This window comes from Hemiscyllium ocellatum, chromosome 4 (genome assembly GCF_020745735.1).
Source record: "Hemiscyllium ocellatum isolate sHemOce1 chromosome 4, sHemOce1.pat.X.cur, whole genome shotgun sequence".
Classification (NCBI taxonomy): Eukaryota; Metazoa; Chordata; class Chondrichthyes; order Orectolobiformes; family Hemiscylliidae; genus Hemiscyllium; species Hemiscyllium ocellatum.
In genome coordinates, this window is record NC_083404.1 from 82,578,428 (window position 1) to 82,600,856 (window position 22,429).

Here is a 22,429-nt window from a genome sequence, read left to right on the forward strand (position 1 = left end):
ATTTGGTGTCAAGCTTTTTGAGTATCGTTGGAGCTGCACCCATCCAGACAAGTGGGGAGTATTCCATCACATTCCTGACGTGTGCCTTAAAGATGGTGAACAGGCTTTGGGGTGTGAGGAAATGGGTTACTCGCTGCAGAAATCCTCGCCCCTGACCTGCTTTTGTAGACACTATTTATGCGGCATGTTTGGTTCAGATTGTTTGGTCATTCAGGAGGTGAGTTATTATGAACATGTGCACAGTCTGTTCAGGGGTGCAGTTCTCAATAATAAGGTAAAGAATAAAACAATCTAGCACTCATGGCAACACCAACATTGCTCATCTCTCCTCTTCACCCATTCTGCTGACAATGCTCATCCCTCTTTACATTACACAGTCTCCTTGCAAACCCTGTTGCTGCTTGCAAACCCTTTCCCATGTCCACATTCTTGACACCTCCACACACACACTGCCCCTCAAGTCTGAGCCTGCATGATCACCAACCTTGTCCCCAACCACCAACCTACTGGTCACCACCATGCAGCCTTGACAATGAGAAAGGGGGCTGGGTCTCCTTAGAATCACACTTCACGCCTAGACATCCTCAGTTTACTTGTTGCTAGATCCTAACTGAACACATGAATAGGAAGATCCCACATAAAAAAGTAAACAAAAAAACTAAGAGCAGTTTTTATTTGGTGTATCTATATACTGCCCTGCTGATTAAAAGGATAGAATCATATTTTGCACCCTTTGACATTGGATAAAGTAGTTTTATGAAAGACGAAGATTTTATTTGTCAAAAATTGCAGTAGAAAATATGTCGAAGCAAGTGTTGCTTTTACTTTTTCTTGTGCATTGTCAATGCAGCAGAAGCAATGGTGTTTGCTGAACAGTATACACAATCAAATGCCAATATGTAATTTACTTCTTCTACAATTTCTTGCAGACATTCTTGAAGTTGAGTGAGAAACTAAATGAATTCAGAGGAAACTATCAATTGAGAACTGACAATCAGGAAAAAGAAAAGAACAGTATGAAACAACAATTGACTGATGGTCAGGTAACCTGATTTGCTGGACTTATATATGCATGCCACTTGCCACAGTGCTCAGTAGATGGCATCATTACATGAATGATGTTTAGTCCAAGATATAGCTTTGTCAAATCCTTAATAATTGTTTCAACCAAACAGACAAGCATTTTTTAAATGATTATTCAGTAATATAATTTGTGATTTAGCCTTATGAGGAAATTGCAATTTCTAGTTGTGGGGTGAAGCTGAAGAACTTTCACGTAATTTAGAATGAACAAAGCAAAATGGGTAGAAAATTAATTGCTGATTTTTGCTGACCTCAGAAAGGCCAAAAAATAGATTTGCTAACACGGCTAGAGCATCAGTGCATGCATTCAGACTTTTCATCAATAACCTCCCTTCTATCATCTAATCAGAATGGAGATGTTCACTGATGATTGAACAGTGTTCAACACCATTCATAACTCATTAGATACTAAACCAGTTCTGTGTCCATATGCAGCAAGATCTCAACAGCATCGATACTTGGGCTGATCAGAGATGCCGGGGAATGATCATCTTCAGCAGGAGATGTCTAATGCCATTGACATTGCTGAATCCCTACTATCAACATCTTGGGGTTTACCAATGACTCAGAAACTGAAGTGGATTAGCCATATAAATAAAGTGGCTATAAGTTTGGAATTCTGTCATGTGTAACTAGCTCCCTGAAGCCTCCGTTTTCAAGAAACAAATCAAGAGTGTGATGGAACATTCCGCACTTGCCTGGATAAGTACAGCTCCAACAACACAAGAGGCTTGGGACAAAGCAGCTGAGATAATTGACACCACATCCACCACTTGAAATAAGTGATGCACAATGACATCAATGTACCATCCACAAATTGCACTGCAGTAACTCAGTATGGCTCCTTCAATAACACTTTCCACAACATATGACCTCAAATACCTAGAAGGAGAAGGGCATGGGAATACCACCATTTTAAAGTTCTCCTTCAAGTTACACAGCATAATGATTTTTAACAATCTTGCTGTTCCTTTACTGTCACTGGCTCAGAATCCTGGAACTTCCTTCGGGGCGGCACGGTGGCACAGTGGTTAGCACTACTGCCTCACAGCGCCAGGGACCTGGGTTCAATTCCCGCCTCAGGCAACTGACTGTGTGGAGTTTGTACGTTCTCCCCGTGTCTGCGTGGGTTTCCTCCGGGTGCTCCGGTTTCCTCCCACAGTCACAAAGATGTGCGGGTCAGGTGAATTGGCCATGCTAAATTGCCCATAGTGTTAGGTAAGGGGTATATGCAGGGGTATGGGTGGGTTGCGCTTCGGCGGGTCGGTGTGGACTTGTTGGGCCGAAGGGCCTGTTTCCACACTGTAAGGAATCTAATCGAATCTAATCTAAACAGCATGGGTGTCCTTCCATGATTTTAGTGGATTGGTTAGTTCAGTGGGCTGGATAGTTGGTTTGTATTGAGGAGTGATGTAATGAGCGTGGGTTCAATTCTCACACTGGCTGAGGTTACCATGAAGGATTCTCATTCTCAATCTCTCCCCGCACTTTAGTCACAGTGACCCTAAGTTAAACCACATGTTGCTTTCTCACTTTCTGACTCTGATGACACAACAGTCCTATTATCCGGTAGGCCTATAGCTATTTTTATCTATGGCGGTCCCTGCATCTAAGGGCTGCAGATGTTTGAGAATGCAACTCACCACCAACTTCTCCTGTGCAATTAAACATTGACTCAGGGGGAATGGGCACCACTGGCTAGACCAGCATTTATTGTCAATGTAGAAAAGGTAAGGGGCAGTAGTTGTCATGCTATTTGCTGTGCAAGCTGAGCTGGACATTCACTGGCGGAGTGGGGAAGTAAAATTCATGTATCTGCAATAGCAAGACTATAATGGTTCAAGAAAATGACTCAACTCCACCTTGTCAAGGACAATTATGTATGAGCAACAAATACTGGCCAGGCCTGTGACACTCACTTTCCATTAAAGAATAGGAAAAACAGTGTCAATTTAAAAGGCTCTACCCAGAAAGCATCTTTTGGAGGTGGTGGTGATGGTGGGGATGGGGATGGTGGAGGGTTTCATTTCAAGGTTACAGTGAGTCAGGAGCAGTGCCTTTGCAGTCTTTGCTTCAACAATGAGGCAGTGATAGAATTGTGTTATCTCCCTCATGACAACTAAGAGCTTCAAACCAGGGCGAGAATGATTCTCCCAATGTTCGTGTGAGATGATCTAGAGTGATACATTTGAATTCATGTGTATGTTTGTAATGGTATGCATAGTCATTTGTAACCTTGCAATTGTGAAAGCCAGTTATTTCCTCCTAAGATCCGGAGGCTATCTTGGGAAATGGAGGAGGAAGAGATAGAAAACGAAGGGAAGAGAACGTCTGCTTCACACTAAACTGGATAGAGTGAAAGGGAGATAGTGAGGTCTGCAGATACTGGGCAGTCAGATTCGATAAAGTGTGTCACTGGAAAAAGCACAGCAGGTCAGGCGGCATCCGAGGAGCAGGAGAGTTAACATTTTGGGCATGATGCTTCATCAGGGCAGGGAAAGAGACATTGTGAGGCTTCACTTCTTGAAATGAGCTTCCTCACCCACAACCATTCCTGAACAGTTCAACCGGTATGAGACCTTCTGTAATATTATTCAATAAAGACCAATAGCAGACATCTTCATTCAACAACAAAAACAGAAATTGCTGGAAAGGCTAAGCAGGCCTGGCAGCATCTGTGGAAGGAAATCAGAGTTAGCATTTCGAGAAGAGTGACCCTTCCTCAGAACTGAGTCCTGATTACTTCATAAGTAGCAAATATTTGACATCTGGAATGATTCTACAAAACTGCTATAATCAGATAGTTTTGCACACCATGAGAGTGAAGTTTTGGAAGCTGAATTCACTGATTTAATATTAAAAGTTAAATCAAAGCTCTGAATTCCCTCAGAGATATTAAATGTTTAATTTGATGCAACTTTTTTTCTTCTTCTGCCAGTGGCAGCCGTGGAAAATGAAGAACTGAAATAGTTTAGAAGATACTATAAGCACAAACTTAGAAGCAGAAATATTGAGCATACATTTACAGTGCCTTTTACCATCTTGGAATATCCCAAAACATTTAATTGCCAGTAAATTATTTTGAAAATACAGTTACTGTTGTTACACTAGTAAAAGCAGCAACCATTTTGTAGAAAACAATGTTCCACAATCAGCAGTGAACTAACTATCCAGTTTATCTTTTGAAGAATTGTTGTACAGTAGCAGTTGGCCCAAATACTGGAGACACTTCTGCATTTAGTCAAATAATGACACGAAACTGGATTTTCTGAGCAGTGACAGTCTCTCACAGTTTGGCATTCTGCTTTTTTTTGGTGATAAGATGAAGTTACATATTTCTGAGAGGAGATTCTGATCAAGGCTACTTCAGGAATGCGTAGCAGTACTTCCATTCTGACAGTTCTCTCACAGTGCAGAACTGACAGGGGAAGGCAAACCATGACCTCTTCACACCATTCAGATGTTGTATTCTGACATGTAAGGTCCAGATAGAGACAGCCATTTGACAGCTCCTGTCAAATTATAAGTCTAATATCAGAGTACTGGGCAGGTAGGATACCCAAGGGGTAGTAGGTGCCAGCTAAGCTCTGTGTCATCTAAATTAGGTGCCAGCTATGTAAGCGGTAGGGCACCTGGGATTAAGATGGTAGACCGTTAGAGGGGAGGGTGCTAGGTAGGTAGGGTATCAACTGGTTTGGAGAATTGTGGGGAAATGGAAGTTGTATCTGATGGTGGGATAAGTGATTTGGGTGTACAATGGGGGCATAGAGGGTGATGGAGTTCAGCTGTAGGTGTGGCAGGAAGGAAGAAGATATGTATGGGATTGGGAAAGGGGTTTTGGCTGCAGGGTTGTGAGAAAGTGGCAGTTGATGCAGAATGGGGGAAGGCGGAGTCTGGTCCATCTGACAGCAGAGGAATGGGTTGTGCATGGGGAGTTGGGTGTGGACGTGGGGGAAAGGGGTTCAGGACCAGGGATTTGTCAGCTTAAGGTCTGGGGTATAAGTGGACCATGTATTGAATAGTCTTAACTTTTCCTGACTAACTAATAACTTATTATCATCGGAAGTCTCTGCTTTCTCAGAGATAATTAGAGTCTTCTATAGAGTTCCAAGTGTAGAGGAATTGCCCAATGAAAAATTAAACTTCTAGGACAATTCCTTCAGAATATCCTATGATTCTATAGGGTCTATATGAACAACTCTTATCTACATTGAAGTAATGGCTTTCTGGCCATATAGTCTTTTAAATGAATACATACAGACTGGTCCATTTAACATTTCATCTGAAAGCCAGAATCTCTGACAATGGAGTACTGTCTCAGTGTCAAATTAGATTTTGCCTTCAGTCCGGGAGAGCTGCTTGATGTAATGATGTTGTGATTCATAAGTTGAGGTTCTGTCAATAAAAGTAAGAATTGAGCAATTTTCTTAAGGAATTAATACCCATTCACTGATTTTCCCCGAAGTGCTCACAAATCTCTTTGTTTTCTGATGCAGTGTTGTAACGGTTTGTTAGGGTTCATTATAATTGGGATAGAAAGCAGATTCACTTACAGAAAAGTGCCCAGCTTGCTGGATACATAATAGGTTCAGAATAGACACTGGATGGTATTTTAATTGGTGGTACCCTGTGAAATGACAGGATATAACATGTCTGGAAAACATTGGGCTCCACAACAGGTTTCCTCCATTTTTGTTTAATTGAGCTAAAACCTTAGAACATTGCTTATGTGTTCTCTGGCCAATTAGAGAGTTTACACACTGGTATTGTGGAGCTGTCAAAAAGATTTCCAATTAATGTGGTCCTGATGTGAGTGAGAAAAGTACGCATGGAATTTTTGGTCTCAATAAGCACAGGAATGGGGAGGATGGTTGCAATGCTCCACTTTTAATGGTAAGTTTGCTGCTGACTCAGAGCACTAATGTACAGGCATGTTGAGAAAGCTGATCCTTTGCCTGTAAACCCAATGTTGGGATCTCATCTGCTTGGAATTTAGATTTAGATTTTAGATTTAGATTTGTTTTATTCTAACATGTACTCAAGTACAGGATTACAGTGAAAAGTGTACAATGTCGCCACTCTTACATCATCTTAACAAAGGATTTTAGGTACAAAAACTTAGGCACAAAGATAGTAAAATAAACAAATAAGTTAAAAAGTTCATCACTACATTTCTTCTTAGTATAAAGTAGGAAAATAAAGAAATAATGTTAAAAGTTAAACATTACAGTCCTTTCGTAAGCCATGGGTCTGTCGTCAATCCACGCTGCGCTTTCCCCATGAGGGCTCACTCCCTCCCGTGCAGGGCATGCTTTCAGCCGTGCTGGGTGAAGTCCTGCTTGAGATTGCCATTGACTGCCATTTGGTCTTGCACTGGGCCCCAGACGCTGCCACACTCCATTGCTGCCACTCCCTCCCCAATTGAGTTCTCTGTAGAAAATAAGCAAAAAGACACTAAATAACTAAAAAAGGGAATAAAAAACAAAAACGAGAAAAGAAGAGAAAAAGAAAAACAGGCGGAATGGACAAGACCTGGGTTCAAGAGTCTGATCGCTGCCTGTTCTGCCACCACCATCTTGGATGAGCATCTTAAAATTGGATCTCTGCCTCCATCTACTCTGCCTCGTCGCATGAGGCTGAGGAAAATGCTGCTATTGCTGTGCTGTTCTTGGCGTTGCTGCTCTTCAGTTTACTGTTGCTAGTGCTATTGGTATTCCTAGTGCTGAATTTCTTATTCTTTATCTGGATTACACTAGCTGCTTCATTGTTGTGGTGAAAACTGAGAGCAGGGAATTGCAGCTGAAGATATGCCAAATGGATGAAGTAAATTCCAAGATGATAGCAATCATTTGTCAAGCACTGAAAGCCCTGAAAAGGAGTGCTGTGAATAGCAAATTTCATTCAACAATCTCTGGATTTCTTCAGTTTCACCAATCAAAGATTTTCCAATATGTTAATCATACTTCACTGTGCACTCACTAAGGTGGTATTGATGACAATTTACAGAAATCTATAAGCTGGCAGTTAAAGCCAGAATTGTTGGTAATATAGTAGTTAATCACCTATTAGAATGTGTAAATTACATGACACTTTCCACACTCACCATTAAGCCACTACCACCACCTCCTACCCGCCTTCCTCACCACCCCCACAACCACCCACCCACAGTAAAATCCAGAAGTTGAAGGCATTGAACTCTTCTCACATGCCCAGAACGGCCAGTCTACCTGTCAAAATTCCTTCTGTTATGTGTGAGGGAGGGACCAAGCCATTTAAGTCAGTATAAGGCTCTTGTGTTTTGGTCAAATATATATTTGATAGACAGAATTTCTTTTAGCTTAATGAATATAATTAAACATCCTTTAGCCCAGTTTGTTCTAATTATTTGAAAGTCCATCTTGTTCAACAATTCCTCCTCTTAAAGATACCAGATACTAGGTTTTGTCTTCCCTTTTGCCCATTTTCTTGACTTTCCTTCCATGTGTTTCTTCCATGTCTTCAGCCCATCTTTGTTTTTGCATATTTGTTCTCTCTTTCATACCCTTTCAAAGACAATTACTGAGATGACCTTTCATATCATTTGACAATATTCTAATCTTTAGTTTGCAGGTCATCCACTCTGCTTTAAAAATGTGTTGTTTCTATCTTATCCTTTTCAACGCCACTGAGAAGTTTGGTTATTTTTCAGTTCTTTAGTTCTGATGAAGATGCCTATTCATAAGTTAACTCTTTCTTTCTTTACAGATACTGACTGATATATAAATTTTGAAAACGTTTTGTTTTAATTCTAGATTTTTAGCACTTTCAGATGTTCCTTGTTTATCTGTTTTGGGAATAACCAATATCATTAAGTTAAATTTGGCTGACTTCCTTGACTCATTCTCATGATGATTTGTCATGTTTTCACAAAGTTTACTGCAAACAATGAAAAACATACACTGTGGAATCTGACCTATCTACTCTAATCTCAGCATGTGGTGAAGTTTTAGAAAAATATAGTAACAGTTTAAATTTAACTTGTTCAAACTTTGACACTATTTTACCTGAATTGTAAATTCTCCCAACCAAAGTTAGTCAATAAGTCAGGCCTACTATGATGAAAAATGCTCATTGACGGGTTTTCTGACATTACAATGAAAACAACCCCAGTGTCTCTTCGTAACATAAACTCTCCAGCACAGGCAACAAGCTGGTACATCCCCTCTGCACTCTCTCCAGGGCAATCACATTCCCCCTATAATACGGATTCCAGAACTGCACACAGTATTCTTAGATATAGCCAAACTAATATTTTTACTGTTCCAGTTTAATCTCCATGATTTTAAACTCTTTGCCTCACCTATTAAAGACAAGTATTCCATATGTCGTCTTAACCACTTGATCTACCTGTTCTGCTAACTTACGGTCAATAGATTAGATGGTTAGATGATTAGATTTCCAGTGAAGCTGGAAAAGCACAGCAGGTCAGACAACATCTGAGGAACTGGAAAGTCAATGTTTTCTGCAGCTGCAGTCTTTACTGTCTCCTTAAGGGATTGGTAGACGTGCACAACTGGGTGCTTGGTCCTTCTCAGGGTTCTATAGTTCATCATGTATTCCCTTGCCTTGTATGTTCAGCCCGAGTGCATCACCTCACACATAGCGGCATTGAATTCCATTTGCTACTGATCAGTCTCTCTATATCCTCTTATAATCTAAAGCTTTCTTGCGCATTATTTACCTACCCACCAATTTTTCTATCATCCGCAAACTTACTGATCAACCATTCTACATTCAATACTAAAAACATTAACGCTCCAACACTGATCTTCATGGAACTTCTATGACACAGCCTTCCAGTCACACAAATACCCTTCAACCATCATCCTCTGCTTTTTGTCACTCTGCCAATTCTGTATTCAATTTGCCAAACTTACTTGGATCCCTTGTACTCTTATCTTTATGTTCAGTTCTCCCATTTGGGACCTTAAAAAACTTATTTTTGAAGTCCAAGTAGACAGCGTTGAATGCATTGCCCTCATCTGTACGCCTGGTCACCTCTTAGAAAAATTCCATCAAGTTGTTCAGATATGACGTCCCCTTAACAAAACCATGCTGACTGTTGTTGATTATGTTGTTTGTGCTTTAAACCAAAAAAACCAAAAGCATCTCTTCCCCTCTGCACCAAATTTCATTAGTGCTCCAAATTTACAAAACTACACAATTACTCAGGATGTGTTCTCTTCATAAGAAGAGCTGATTTTTACACTGTATGACTTTTCGACTCTACCATAACTGCTAGTGTGAAGCTTACCTATGACAGGGGTACGATCAATTCATCGTGTGACATGTTGGTGTAATAATGGACTTTTGAATGCAATGAAAACAAATAATTGTGCTAAATCTTCTAGTGGTTTGGAGTACAGTATTGGTCACTCAACTGGTGCAGCACTTCAGCCAAGTTGGTGCACATTCTGCATCATCCTGGTATCCTGTATTCTGCACAATTTGAGCAGACACAAAGCGATGTGATGAATGCTGAGAGACTGGGGCAACATGTGCTGCCTTCTAAGCAGAAGGACAAAGACCTTGAGGATGAAAGATCTCTCCTGGTGCACCACTGAGTTCAACTGTGTTGGGCACTACAGGTCAGACAGTATCTAATTAACACATGGTCCCACCAGATGAGAGAATGGATGCAGCAAATAATAAAGTCTGTAGACAGATCATTGATCATATCAGCATTTGATTCACATTGTGGGGTGAACTGCAGCCTCTACTAATTTTGTTTGTGCTTGTTTTTGCTATCTGTAAAATACACAATTCATGCAACTACAAATGTAAACAGTCAATCTTCAACAGTTTTATTAAGAGTTCTAGATTAAGTGATATACATCCACAATACCAAGTGTTTACATTGAAGTCTTTCCCAAAGTTTCATGTTTTTCTTCCTTCTATTTTTGTGGCAGTTTTAGAAACTTCTACATGCCTATTCCAAAACTGTGAAGCAGTAAACAATATCAAATAACATAATTTGGCCAAAACTACTCAATTGTTATGTTTTTAATTGTGGAAATTGCATGTAAACATACTTAATAACTGTTGCAGCAGCATCGTGTATTACATCCTATTATACATTACAATGTGCAATTTTTCTTTCATCCTGTGAAAGTTGTAGTATAATTAGAATGTGCAGTCAGTATCCTAATAGTTTCCTTTGTCATGTAAGATATATTTGTGATGATGAATATATAATTTTTATTCACACTAATGCACTATGTTCATTTTCAAAAGTTAATTATGGTGGGAGGTTGACGCAAGGCTGAAAGTTCACTTTGGGCATTTAATACTGTTGTGCTAGCCCTGCCAAGCACACTTTCATATCTCTTTTCAGCAATGAAAAAGAGCCAAGTTTTTCCCTTTTAATGTCAAAATAATTCTACACTTTTTAATATAAAGGTAGATTGTGCTGCATCTCATTTCTAGTATTATGTTATAAAAAAATCTCATCTGTCAGGTAAGGATGTTGTGTTGCTTATTTTGCCAATATATTAATGCTGTTAATTTTTGTTACTTTATTGCAGAAAGAATATTCCGACCGCTTCAATCAGCTTAACGATACCCTCAAGCAAATTGAGGTTATACGGGAACATTTTCTTCAGAAGCAAACCTTAAGAAATAGATTATTGAATGAGATTGAAAAATACAAAAATAGCATTCTGGGTTTACGGTAAGAAATTATCAAGCTCTGATTGATTATTTAATAATTGTAATTTTTTTAATTTTGTCAATGTCCGAGAAAAGGAAACTTATGCTAATTCTTATACTCCCAAATTAGGAATAGAAAATTATTCTTAATTTTTTCATCAGTACGTTCAATTTAAATTAAACTGGCACATTTTATGATCAATATTCATTCAAAAATGTTTTCTTCTACAGATAGATTGCTTTGCAGATGAAATTTATGTTACACAGCTAATATCTGTTTTTGATTCATTTTTTGAAGTTGTGTGCATTGTAGAAACTTAGTGGAACATTTCTCAAACAAAGGGAGGCGTATTTACCTGTATGCAGAGTTACAACTCAAAATTGATGATGAGTTGGCATAAGGACCATTATCCCATCCACATCTAAGTTTACATTGGGTAGGATTAAAAGCATCTGGGGATTTCAGCGAATCCATTAGGAAAACTGTTAAGGCTAATCAAGAAGTAGATTCCTTTGATTTGAACTATGTAAAACATTGAGTTTCATTGCTTCTGTATTGTTCAGACAAGCTCTCCATCACATTTTAGATGTGAACCTTGTACATTCACTCATCAGATCATACCGAATCTCTGTTATATTCTTATTGCCACTGTGTTGACATGGCTGTATGTTTAAACTTCTGCTCAATGCTAAGCCCCAGAATATTAATGCAGATTCCAGTGAATGTAAAGACAGTTGGGAGTTGTTTTGATGGTGATAGTCATTTCCCTGCACAAAGTGTGTTAGCTCAAGCCTGAATGTTTTCCAGGTACTGTTGTAGGCTGGCTTGAGCTGATCCATTATCAGAGGAGTTATGATTTGCACTTAACGTAAGATCATTAGTAAATAGCAAATTCACAACATTAGAATGGAAGAAAGTTTATTGCTAAAACAACAAAAGAAACAGCTTTTAATTACTTTCACAACATCATCACTTGCCTGCACGCCAGAGACCCGGGTTCAATTCCCGCCTCAGGCGATTGACTGTGTGGAGTTTGCACGTTCTCCCCGTGTCTGCGTGGGTTTCCTCCGGGTGCTCCAGTTTCCTCCCACTGTCCAAAGATGTGCGGGTCAGGTGAATTGGCCATTCTAAATTGCCCGTAGTGTTAGGTAAGGGGTAAATGTAGGCGTCTGGGTGGGTTGCGCTTCGGCGGGTCGGTGTGGACTTGTTGGGCCGAAGGGCCTGTTTCCACACAGTAATGTAATCTAATCTAATCAATAATTGGTGTCCAATCGCCATGATAATTCTCTTTTGTGTCCAAACAGAATAATTTTTTGAAAGTGGCTAATATTGTCAGAATCGAGCTCATCATTATTGATTAGACTGTTGGCAAATAAGTGATACTCAATGGAACAATGTTATAAATATTTCCGTGACATTATCTGTTGATTAAGAGGAGACCAAATAGGATCAATCATTTGGCATTTTTGTTTGGCAAATCCTTTAGCCTTGTCTCATATACCCATCTTCTGGGTTTGTCCAGTGATCTGAGCCTCTTTCACCTATTAGTTACTTTATTGTCCACTATCAATTTTTTTTTAGATTACTTACAGTGTGGAAACAGGCCCTTCGGCCCAACAAGTCCACACCGACCCGCAACTCACCCATACCTCTACATTTGCCCCTTTACCTAACACTACGGGCAATTTAGCATGGCCAATTCACCTGACCCGCACATCTTTGGACTGTGGGAGGAAACCGGAGCACCCAGAGGAAACCCACGCAGACACGGGGAGAACGTGCAAACTCCACACAGTCATTCGCCTGAGTCAGGAATTGAACCCAGGTCTCTGGAGCTGTGAGGCAACAGTGCTAACCACTGTGCCACCGTGCCGCCCAAATCTTGACCCAGGACTAAAATTCTTTGGTCTGAACCTCTGGTTGTGGAACTGCTAAGATCCTATGGCTTAGCAGAATCACCACTTCCTGTGCTTTAAACAATTCTATGAAACACAGAAACATAGAAGATAGGAGCAAAAGGAAGCCATTCAGCACTTTGAGCCTCCACTGCCTTTCATCACGATCATGGCTGATCGTCCAACTCCACACAACTTTTGATCCCATTCGCCCCAAGTAGTATCTTCGGGTAAAAAATGAGGTCTGCAGATGCTGGAGATCACAGCTGAAAATGTGTTGCTGGTTAAAGCACAGCAGGTTAGGCAGCATCCAAGAAATAGAAAATTCGACATTTCGGGCATAAGCCCTTCATCAGGAATTGCTTCTCCATTCCTGATGAAGGGCTTATGCCCGAAACATCGAATTTCCTATTTCTTGGATGCTGCCTAACCTGCTGTGCTTTAACCAGCAACACATTTTCAGCCCCAAGTAGTATATCTAGCCGTCTCCCAAATACATTCAATGTTTTGGCATCAACTACTTCCTGTGGTAATGAATTCCACAGGCTCACCACTCTGTGGATGAAGAAATGTCTTCTCATCTACATCCTAAATGGTCCATTCCAAATTCTCAGACTGTGACCGCTGGGTCTGGATACACCCACCATCATAAACATCCCCCGTCTAGTCCTGTTAGAATTTTATAAGTCTCTGTAAGATCCCCGCTCATTCATCTTAACGCCAGTGAAAACAATCCTAACCTCTCTCATACATCGGTCCCACATTCCCAATTTTAGGTGTTAGCAATATTTATGTTTCCTTTCTTTTAAGACCAATGCTAGAAGCAGCAGAGTTCAAGCAAAACAATGCTGAAAACTTCATTTCTAAACTAAAGGAGGACCTTGATGTAACTATTAAAAGGAAAACACATTTGGAAGAAGAGCACTGGAAATTGATTAATGATCGAAAAGATAAACGTCAAGAAGTTAGGGTAAGTACAGAACACAAAATGATTACGTTCTTCAGTTGTTCCATTTGGACTGACTTCCTTGAAATTAAAGACAATTTTTGGAATTTTGGGATTTATATTTTTAACTATTCAAGTATTTCATTGACTGGTAACTTTAAAGTCCTATAAGTTAAGAGTCTCTGCAGGCTCTCATTTGAATTCAGAGTTGTACCCTGGATGTAACAGAAATGAGTGACTCAATACCAAATATTATACTAAAGCAGTATTTTTAAAATAATTATTAAACAATGGCAAATGATACAATAGAAAGAATAAATTATTAGTTTATTAGAAAGAAATACAATGAAGAAAGGCAGCAACAAGGAAGAAAGCAGAGGTGGATCTGGAAGAGAATCCACAGAACCAGGGAAAGAAAAACCTGGTGTTGTAATTTTTAAACAGGGAAAGAATAAACTGAGATCTAGCCCCAGGTCCTAGCCCTTACTGTCAAGTCAATATCAAGGTAGGAGATGGGGTCTGCCAAATGCAACCTCAGAAGAGCACTGGCTTGCAAAAGAAAAATAAACAGTGATACCACAGTGATGTCACTGAGTGTAACTACTGTTAGGTACTGAATAGATTGCTAGTTTTATTAAGAAAATATTTAAATTTTAAGTACTTATAATTAATTAGGACATAATAATAGAGGGAACTGAAAACTAGTCATCCCATTTATTTTACTCTTACCAGTAAGAGTTATTGCATTATTAAGGGTTAAGTACTTAAGTATAAAACTTTGAGATGTTAATTTAATTCAACAATTAAGAACATAATTAGTTAATTACTTAAGATAAAGTAAACATAGAAGGACAGATAATGTGTTGCAATTACAGAATGTAGGAGATCCTGGACACTGGTACAATCTCAGTCAAATACCATTGTAGTAAATATTGACAGCTGTAGGATCTTGACTGAGAATTTGACTGGAGGCAAAGCTGCAGATACTGCCACTCAAATAGGGTAGAGGAAAGTTACCCAGATGCTTTATTGCTGCATAAGGCAGTAACAATTTAGTGTTGTCTAATTCAGTTAGTGGTCAGGGACAGGAGGGTGTGAATATAGGGAAGGCAGACAACAGAATGCAAAGAGCAGGAACACAGGAAACTCCCACATTGAAGGTGCTTTCAGCTTGTTTGGGAGAGAGTGAGGGTTGCTGATTTGATAAGCTAACTGACAATGGAACTATGACAGAATAAGCCATTCAAAAGTAAGTATTTTGGAGACAATACAGTTACTGGATTTGGCACTGGAGTAAACAGCAAGAGTCCAGAGGGCTGTGTCTCCTACCAATTGTCAGTATTAGGGTAATCTGTAATGGCTAGAGAGGAATATCTAGTGGGAGGGGCAGTATCTGCTCATGATTCCCCCATCTAGTTGCCAATGATATAGGCAAACAAGGAAACACACTCTGCATATTCAGTATGTGGAGTTAGGCATCAAATACTGAAGCAAGACATTAGAGGTAATAATCATTGGATTATTGCATGAGCCATTGCAAGTTAGAATGGCAAAGTCAAATACAAAATGAATATGTGGGACAAATAGGTTCTGTTTTTTTGGGTAGTAGCACCAGTAGGGGAAAAGATGGGACTGTATCATTAGAATAGTCTACACCTGAACCATACTGCAAATGTGGAGATAATTACATTAGCTGGGAAAATACCTAAGGTAACTCACTTATTCAAAATGGGAAGAAACAGAAAGCAAGTAACTTATGGCCAATTATCTTAACAGCTGTAACAGAAAGATTATTAAATGCATTATAATAGGGCAGTTAGGAAAAGTCAAAATATTTAGACAGAATCAAAGTGGTTTTGTGAAAGATAAATCATGCTGAATGAACTTAGAGTTCTTTGACAAATTGATATTTGGTTTTATCGAAGTGGTCTCTCACGGAAAACTTGAACACTCAAATCTGCATATTTTGCTTTAACAGCAAAATAGAGGTTTACTACAAAATGAAAGGATGATAAAATATTCAGGGGATCCCTGATTTACAAACATTAAACTTGCATATGCTTTAGAATGTGATCTCATATCAAAAGGTCATTTTGAATAATCAAGAGTGTAGTGCTGGAAAAGCACAACAGGTCAGGCAGCATTCAAGGAACAGGAGAATCAACTTTTCAGCAGAAGTCCTTCATCAGGAATGAGATTTGTGGGTCGGTGCTGAGAGATAAATGGGAGGGGGTGGGGTTTGGGGAAAGGTCGCTCAGAAAGCGATAGGTGGATGAAGATGAGGGAGAAGGTTATAGGTCGATGGGGGGGGGGGGGGGGGGTGGGGGTGGTGAATGATGAGTAATGGACAGGTCCGGAGGGTAATGCTGAGTTAGAGGCTTGGGACTGGGATAATGTGGGGAGGAGGGGTAATGAGGAAGCTGTTAAAATCCACATTTATCCTGTGTGGCTGCAGAGTCACAAGGCGGAATATGAAGCCTTCCTCCTCCAGGCGTTGAGTGTTAATGGTTTAGCAGTGGAGGAGGCCCAGGACCTGCATGTCCTTGACAGAGTGGGAGGGGGGAGTTGAAGTGTCCCGCCACGGGGCACTGGGGTTGGTGGGTGCAGGTGTCCCAGAGATGGTCTGTGAAGCACTGTCAACATATACAGATGCACAATCCTTTATCCAAAATGCTCAGGACTAGCTGGTTTTCAAAATTCGGATTTTTCAAATTTCAGAATAAGTGACTCCTTAACGGTAAAATTTTTTAAAAATCTTACCGGACAGCAGACTCACAGTGAGTACTACAGGCCCTGAGGCAGAATTGAGGCCTGCCACCCCTCATAGCATCTGAGTGACATGCATCGAGTGGGTGGGGAGTTGGGTTAACTGTTTGCAAGTCTCATTAAGTTGTCCTGTTCATCTCCATCTCCTGACTCCATTGTCCATGGCATGTCTCAGTTAATTTATTGTCCTGGCTTGTATTTCAGGGGTAATCAAATGGGAAACAATTTTATTTTGTGCGACAGGGAATTTCAGGAAATGTAATAGTTCAGACATAATAACAGCTTAAACGTGGTCAGTTTTGGCCAGCATGCAAATTTCCTGTGGGAGTCTGATCAATTCCACTTATTAGTACTGATTAGATAATTGATTAATTACTTGATTTAAAGCACAATCGCACTTACTTTCTGGACATTGATTTAAACCTAATATTTCTGTAAGAAATCAACATAAGTTTAATACAGATCTTTTAAAATCATAAAGCAAAGCAAAAATAAAATGTAAAAGCGAAAAGTTACAATATGAATGATTGTGGATCAACTCTAGTCCAGTATTGCAAAGAATAAATAGTCCAGTTTGTGAATATTAAAGTATTGAAGTGATGACATCCTAGAATTAATCAATAACAGAAAATAATAGTGGTCCTTCTTTGTTTAAATTAATTAAATGTATTTAAACAGTCAATTTACAATTTTGTATAGAAAAATAAACTTATGTACAAATTAAATACTTAGTTGTATAGGGTGCATAATTTAAATGTAATATTGCTGTCCTTTACTGAGAGGCAAACAATGTGCCCTTATGCACATTCCAGCTTTGACCATGAGGAGACGTTTGAGAAGCCCAGGTAATATTCCTTCCTTTTTTTTCAACCAATCTGGCCATAGAGCAAAAATATGCCTGTCCTGAAATCCTCCAACAATGTCAGTCTATACAAGCTACTTCTAAAGGCGATTGTCTACACCCAGCACTTATTCAATGTCTTGCACAATTAAGTATCTGAGATTCAGCAAATAGTTTACATGGGATAAAAATGGATTCTTATAAGTGAGGTCTTGTATAGTGTCCCCACCCACCTCTGGACTAGAAGACTGATGAAGTCTGACCTATCATGGATGTGTGCCATGATATGTCTGAATAGACTGATTAAAAATATACATCTTTATGCAGGATCAAAATGCATCTGGCATTCTGTACAACCACATGTTCAGCAATGATATGCTAACATCAGACAATGAGAGCAATCCCTCGTCAATCCTGTCAAAGTAATGTGTGTGGTAAATGTGTATTGTCAACTGAACACTAGATGGTCCCCTGACAGGAGTAAGCTTTACTTTGTAGCAATTACATTTCATTAGTGTTGCATTTGCAATTCTTTGATGGGAAATCTTCTAGACAGTCTGCAAATAAAAGTAGTTAGTACCAACAGTTTGAGTATTTATTCAGCAGTGTCACAACTGACCCTTTTTTAATCACAGTTAACATATACTTTTTATTGACAGTATAGCAATTATTTCGCTAACAGTTAAAATGCTCAAGATTATATTTGAGTATGAATGTACAGAAATGAACAACAGCTATACTTAAGTTGCTGGATTCCTGATCATAGGTAAACTTTACAGCAAGAAAGTGAAGAGAAAGGCTTTTAAGTGAGTTGAAAAATCAGAATGAGAACCTACACAAGTCCCATCATGAATTAATTCAGTTTGACAAAGCCCTAATGAATCTGACAGAGGTCTCGTTAGACCCAGAGTTTTCACGCGCCTCATGTGAAAAGCCCTTCATCTCTGGGATCATTCTTGTAAATCTTCTCTGGACTCCCCTGGCATCGTAATCTTGATGATCTTTTGCATCATGCTTGGGAATTGAGATTTGATCAGTCCCTGTCAACTTTATAGGGTCCAATGCAGTTGAGCTCTGTCATCTATAAAGAGAGTTTCCCCAGCTTAATGCCATTATCCATTCTCCCGAATGACTGCTCCCATTCCCCAGCTCTTCAACGTATATCACATTACCTCATTGTGTGCTTCAATTATGCAAAATCAGAATGGTACAACGCTGTCCAGACTATACTGGAGGTCCTTCTCTCAAGTTGCTTCACAATATGGGACCGCACATTCAAAAGTCCTATTGTCTGTTCGACCATGGTCCTGGTCGAACCACGTGTACTAACTAGGTGAAAGTGCCATACCGGTTGAGTGACCAAGGAATAGCAACCAAAAAAGGAATATTTACTGTGCTCAGAACCCTTTCAGTCCCAGATGCACTCCCATCAAGCTATCCCACTACATTCATTAGAGTCCATCATCATCCATGATTTATGTAGTAGCAATCTTTTCCACCTGCATGAACCCCTTGACCGTGCACATTGGCATCAGATATTTGCCAAACCTTCATAATCATCACGGCAACTCTGTGATACACCTGAAGGCCATTTATAAAACATGGACTTGCATTGCAGGATACATTAGCAGCCAGCATTGAAGGGCTTTGGTGTTTCAGCTAGAGCTAAAGGCTATCAGTACTGCATTGTACTACAGTATTGACATGCAGCACAGCACCCTTGGAAATGTCCCTAATGATGAGATACTTTTGCCTTGCATTCACCTCCTTTTAAGTTAATGTTGCCAACTCTTGCATCTCTGAAATGACAATATTAATTTAGCTATCACCAATGATATGGTGTAATCCACCTTTGACCAACAATTGACACCAACATACATTTGTTCTGCATGAACTGCACATGTGTGAAGAAATATTGACATGAAATGTCATTGGAGTTTGCAAATGCATGCTTTGTATATGTGCCTTTTTACTGTCCTAATATCCAATACACGTGGAGCCCATGTTTTTGCCCATCAAAGTGAGACAGTGATTGCCTGCTGCCCCGACAGATCTCTCTCTTAATGATCAACAGACCACTCCTAGGGCTGTATTTACCTCAAATGTTTATGTTCAACAAGCAGTCCTTGCACATAACACATTAGATGTCTGATTACTGGATTTGCGGTTCCCTAACTGTTGAACCACGATTCCCCTGACTACTGCTTCTGATGGCCCCACAGGAATGACCATTCCTTGTTCCAGACTGCAGTTTGACAGATCCTTTGACTGTGATCAACCAAGGTGACAACCGACTGTGGGCAAAACCCTGCACTGAGTGAGGACTTTGCTCATGACTGAGCATACTGGGACACCCTGACTGACAGATCCTTTCACAAAGATGGCTGAATTTAGGACAAGAGCTCACCCAGTTACAAACATTGACAATTGGTTGAATAAGCATGCAGTGTGCTTGCTGAACAAGCAGCTTGCACCTACTCTAAGTGTCAACCTGACATCTCAGTGTGCCATACATCCCACCACCTCAGATTCTTACTGACAAGCATGACAAGTAACTTGTATGTCTGCACAAAACAACAAAAGCATACTGTAGTACAATACAGTACCAGTAGCCTTTGGCTTTGTCTAAACACCAAATGCTATTAAATGCTAGTCACTGGTGTGCCCCACAATGCAAGTCTATGCTTCATAAATTGCCTTCAAGTGTATCACAGAGTTGCCATTGTGATCTTGAGGGTTTGGCAAATGTCTGTTGCCAGCGTATGTGGTCAAGGGATGCTTACTGCTGATTCCCGTGGATCGTGCCCTGAGTTGTCACTTGGTCCTAACCAATATGGAGGTCCTTCAGAGCAGCAGTGAGCTGAAATCACGAGCTACCCACTTTGATTTCCATGTTGAGATTCTCATTTGGCACATTTGATTAGACAAGCTGAATATTAGTAAGTAGAGCTGTGACATTGATAAGGCATTTAACTTCCTGAATTAGCAACTTGCTACTGCCTCGTGAGAAACTCATCTTGCCACTCAGCAAAAGCATAAAAGATGCCACACGATGCACCCAGCATTGAGATATGTCTCTTCGGACCTCTTTTCTGAATCTGTCTGAAGTCTCATTAATCTGCCCCTAATTGGATTCTGTCAGTTTTTTTCCTATCTGATCCTGAGAATCCTCTACCTGGGGTGGATTATTCGGAAGCCATTGTGTAAGTATTGAACACTTTAGTTATTTGTTGTTATATTACATCCATAATTTCTTATTTATACCCCCTTTCTTGATCCTTTTCTGAACCTTTATAACATATACATGGTTGAGTCATGATTGATTCAGAAGGCAACTTGCTTGATGTGTATGACAGTCCTTTATCCTTCCAAAAAACTCAACTAAGCTAGTGAAATCCATAAGGTAAGGACAGTGAAGTGTGGCTGTTAGTCACTGTTGAAATCTGAGGTTTTAGCCAATTCAACATTCTAACATAACAGCAGTCAATTTTTTTTTTCTGTTGTGGAAAATTTCACAAAATTTCTGAATAAACAAATTAATTTGGTAATTTTGTACATTTCTTTACATTCACATTAATATTTCAGTCTTTAAAGGGTTAATTACATTCTTTGATAAAGTAAGAAGTGTTTTCTGTTTCTGAGCATAGACTTATCCATAGATACAATAAGTAGTAAACAGGGTTGACTGTAGATTAAACTGTGGTTGAGGAATAAATATCTTTATTTGCATCAGTAGAAAATCTCTGTTGCCTTATGGCATTTAGCTGTGGTGAGTGCCCTCCACAAACCTGATAATGCCAGTGTCAGTGAGCCATGTGAGTTGTCTCCACAGGCTGTAAATTGGATCCCCTCAGTGACCAGTTAATGTTTTATATTTTCAATGCATGTTTTGCTTTTTCACAGCAACTACAATACTTAGTAACATAAAAATTTAAAATGTTTTTTTTAGCAATCATGTCATGTCAATTTTTTATAGTTAAAAAGGGTTTATTTAAATCAGGAAGCCTGCTAGTCTCAAACTCTGAATCTGAAAGATTACTAACAGCCACAGCTACTTGCTTGATGAGAGACTCACATTGCTTATCTAATGTGGAAACTCCATGTGGTATATAGTTTCATTAAACGGTGATCAAGAATACATTAGTTCAAAAGATGAAGAGGCAGTGAAGCTCAATCCACCAGATATCTCTGTGCAACAACTTTAAGTGGGTTATTGAAGTGCAAAAGATTTGAGACTGAGCAATTCTATAGTTAAAGCATGCTAACACCAGAGTCCTGTACTTACAAAGTATGTTACTCAGTTTTGATGTAAAAGGATATTTCACAAATTTAACAAATACCACAGGAATCCTGATACTGCATAATATGGATGCAGTTGTGTAATGGATAAAATAAAAAATCTTCTAAATACGGAATGGATTTTTAAGATAGTAATAATTTTTTTTCAGTGCTAATGTTCAGTGAAAGAAGTATGATATGGTTTTAACTTCAAACACTTGTGAAATTATAAAATGAAACTGAAATGGAAATTGTCATTGCTACATTGTCAGATGTTCATTTTAGAAAAATCTAATCAATATATTAGTCAGATTTAAAAATTCGAGGATGCAAATACTTGTTGCATTAATTTTTGGTTCACTGCAAATGTTTGTTACCACCAATTTAATTCATTATTAGATTTTTAACTAGTGAAATGCAGTCCAAATAGCCGACAAGAAAATCTTTAAAAATGTATCTATCTTTTAGTGAAAATCTTCTTCCTATGTGTGAACCCATAATCCTGTCTCTAATATCAGTTAAGGTTGTAGGGGATCCTGACATAGTTAAAAATTCTTTTGCACAGTGCTTATTATTTGTAGACCAAACCACCCTTAGATGCTGAGAATGAAGTTTGCTTATATTACCAGTTCAGGTTTCACTGAATGACATGTTGTTGGTGGCGTTCACACATGTACATTGGGCATCTGTGGGAAAGATGCAGATAAGGCAGATCATGATACTGATCAGCCATATCTTAGTCACGAAGAGCTGAACATACATTCATTGGCAGTAGAGACCAATATATCTCCCATCCTCACACCACTTCCCCGACCCCGTATTCCCAATCAGCACTAGCTTAAATAAAATGGCCATCATCTACTTTCAGGTTAGCTGTTGATTGCTTTATTCTGTCTGTTGCTATTATTTGGTGCTGTCTGATTTTCCTCAGA

The 22,429-nt window shown here is 39.3% G+C and overlaps 1 protein-coding gene across 1 annotated transcript in view; it reads left to right on the forward strand.

The window, feature by feature from the left end:
- The window catches only part of LOC132815434 (uncharacterized), a 312,980-nt gene that overhangs the window by 51,336 nt on the left and 239,215 nt on the right, over positions 1 to 22,429 (forward strand). Inside the window, exons 7-9 of the mRNA XM_060824368.1 lie at positions 930 to 1,043; positions 10,647 to 10,792; positions 13,477 to 13,636. Coding sequence (XP_060680351.1) covers positions 930 to 1,043; positions 10,647 to 10,792; positions 13,477 to 13,636 — 420 coding nt within the window. The remainder of the gene's footprint in view (positions 1 to 929; positions 1,044 to 10,646; positions 10,793 to 13,476; positions 13,637 to 22,429) is intronic.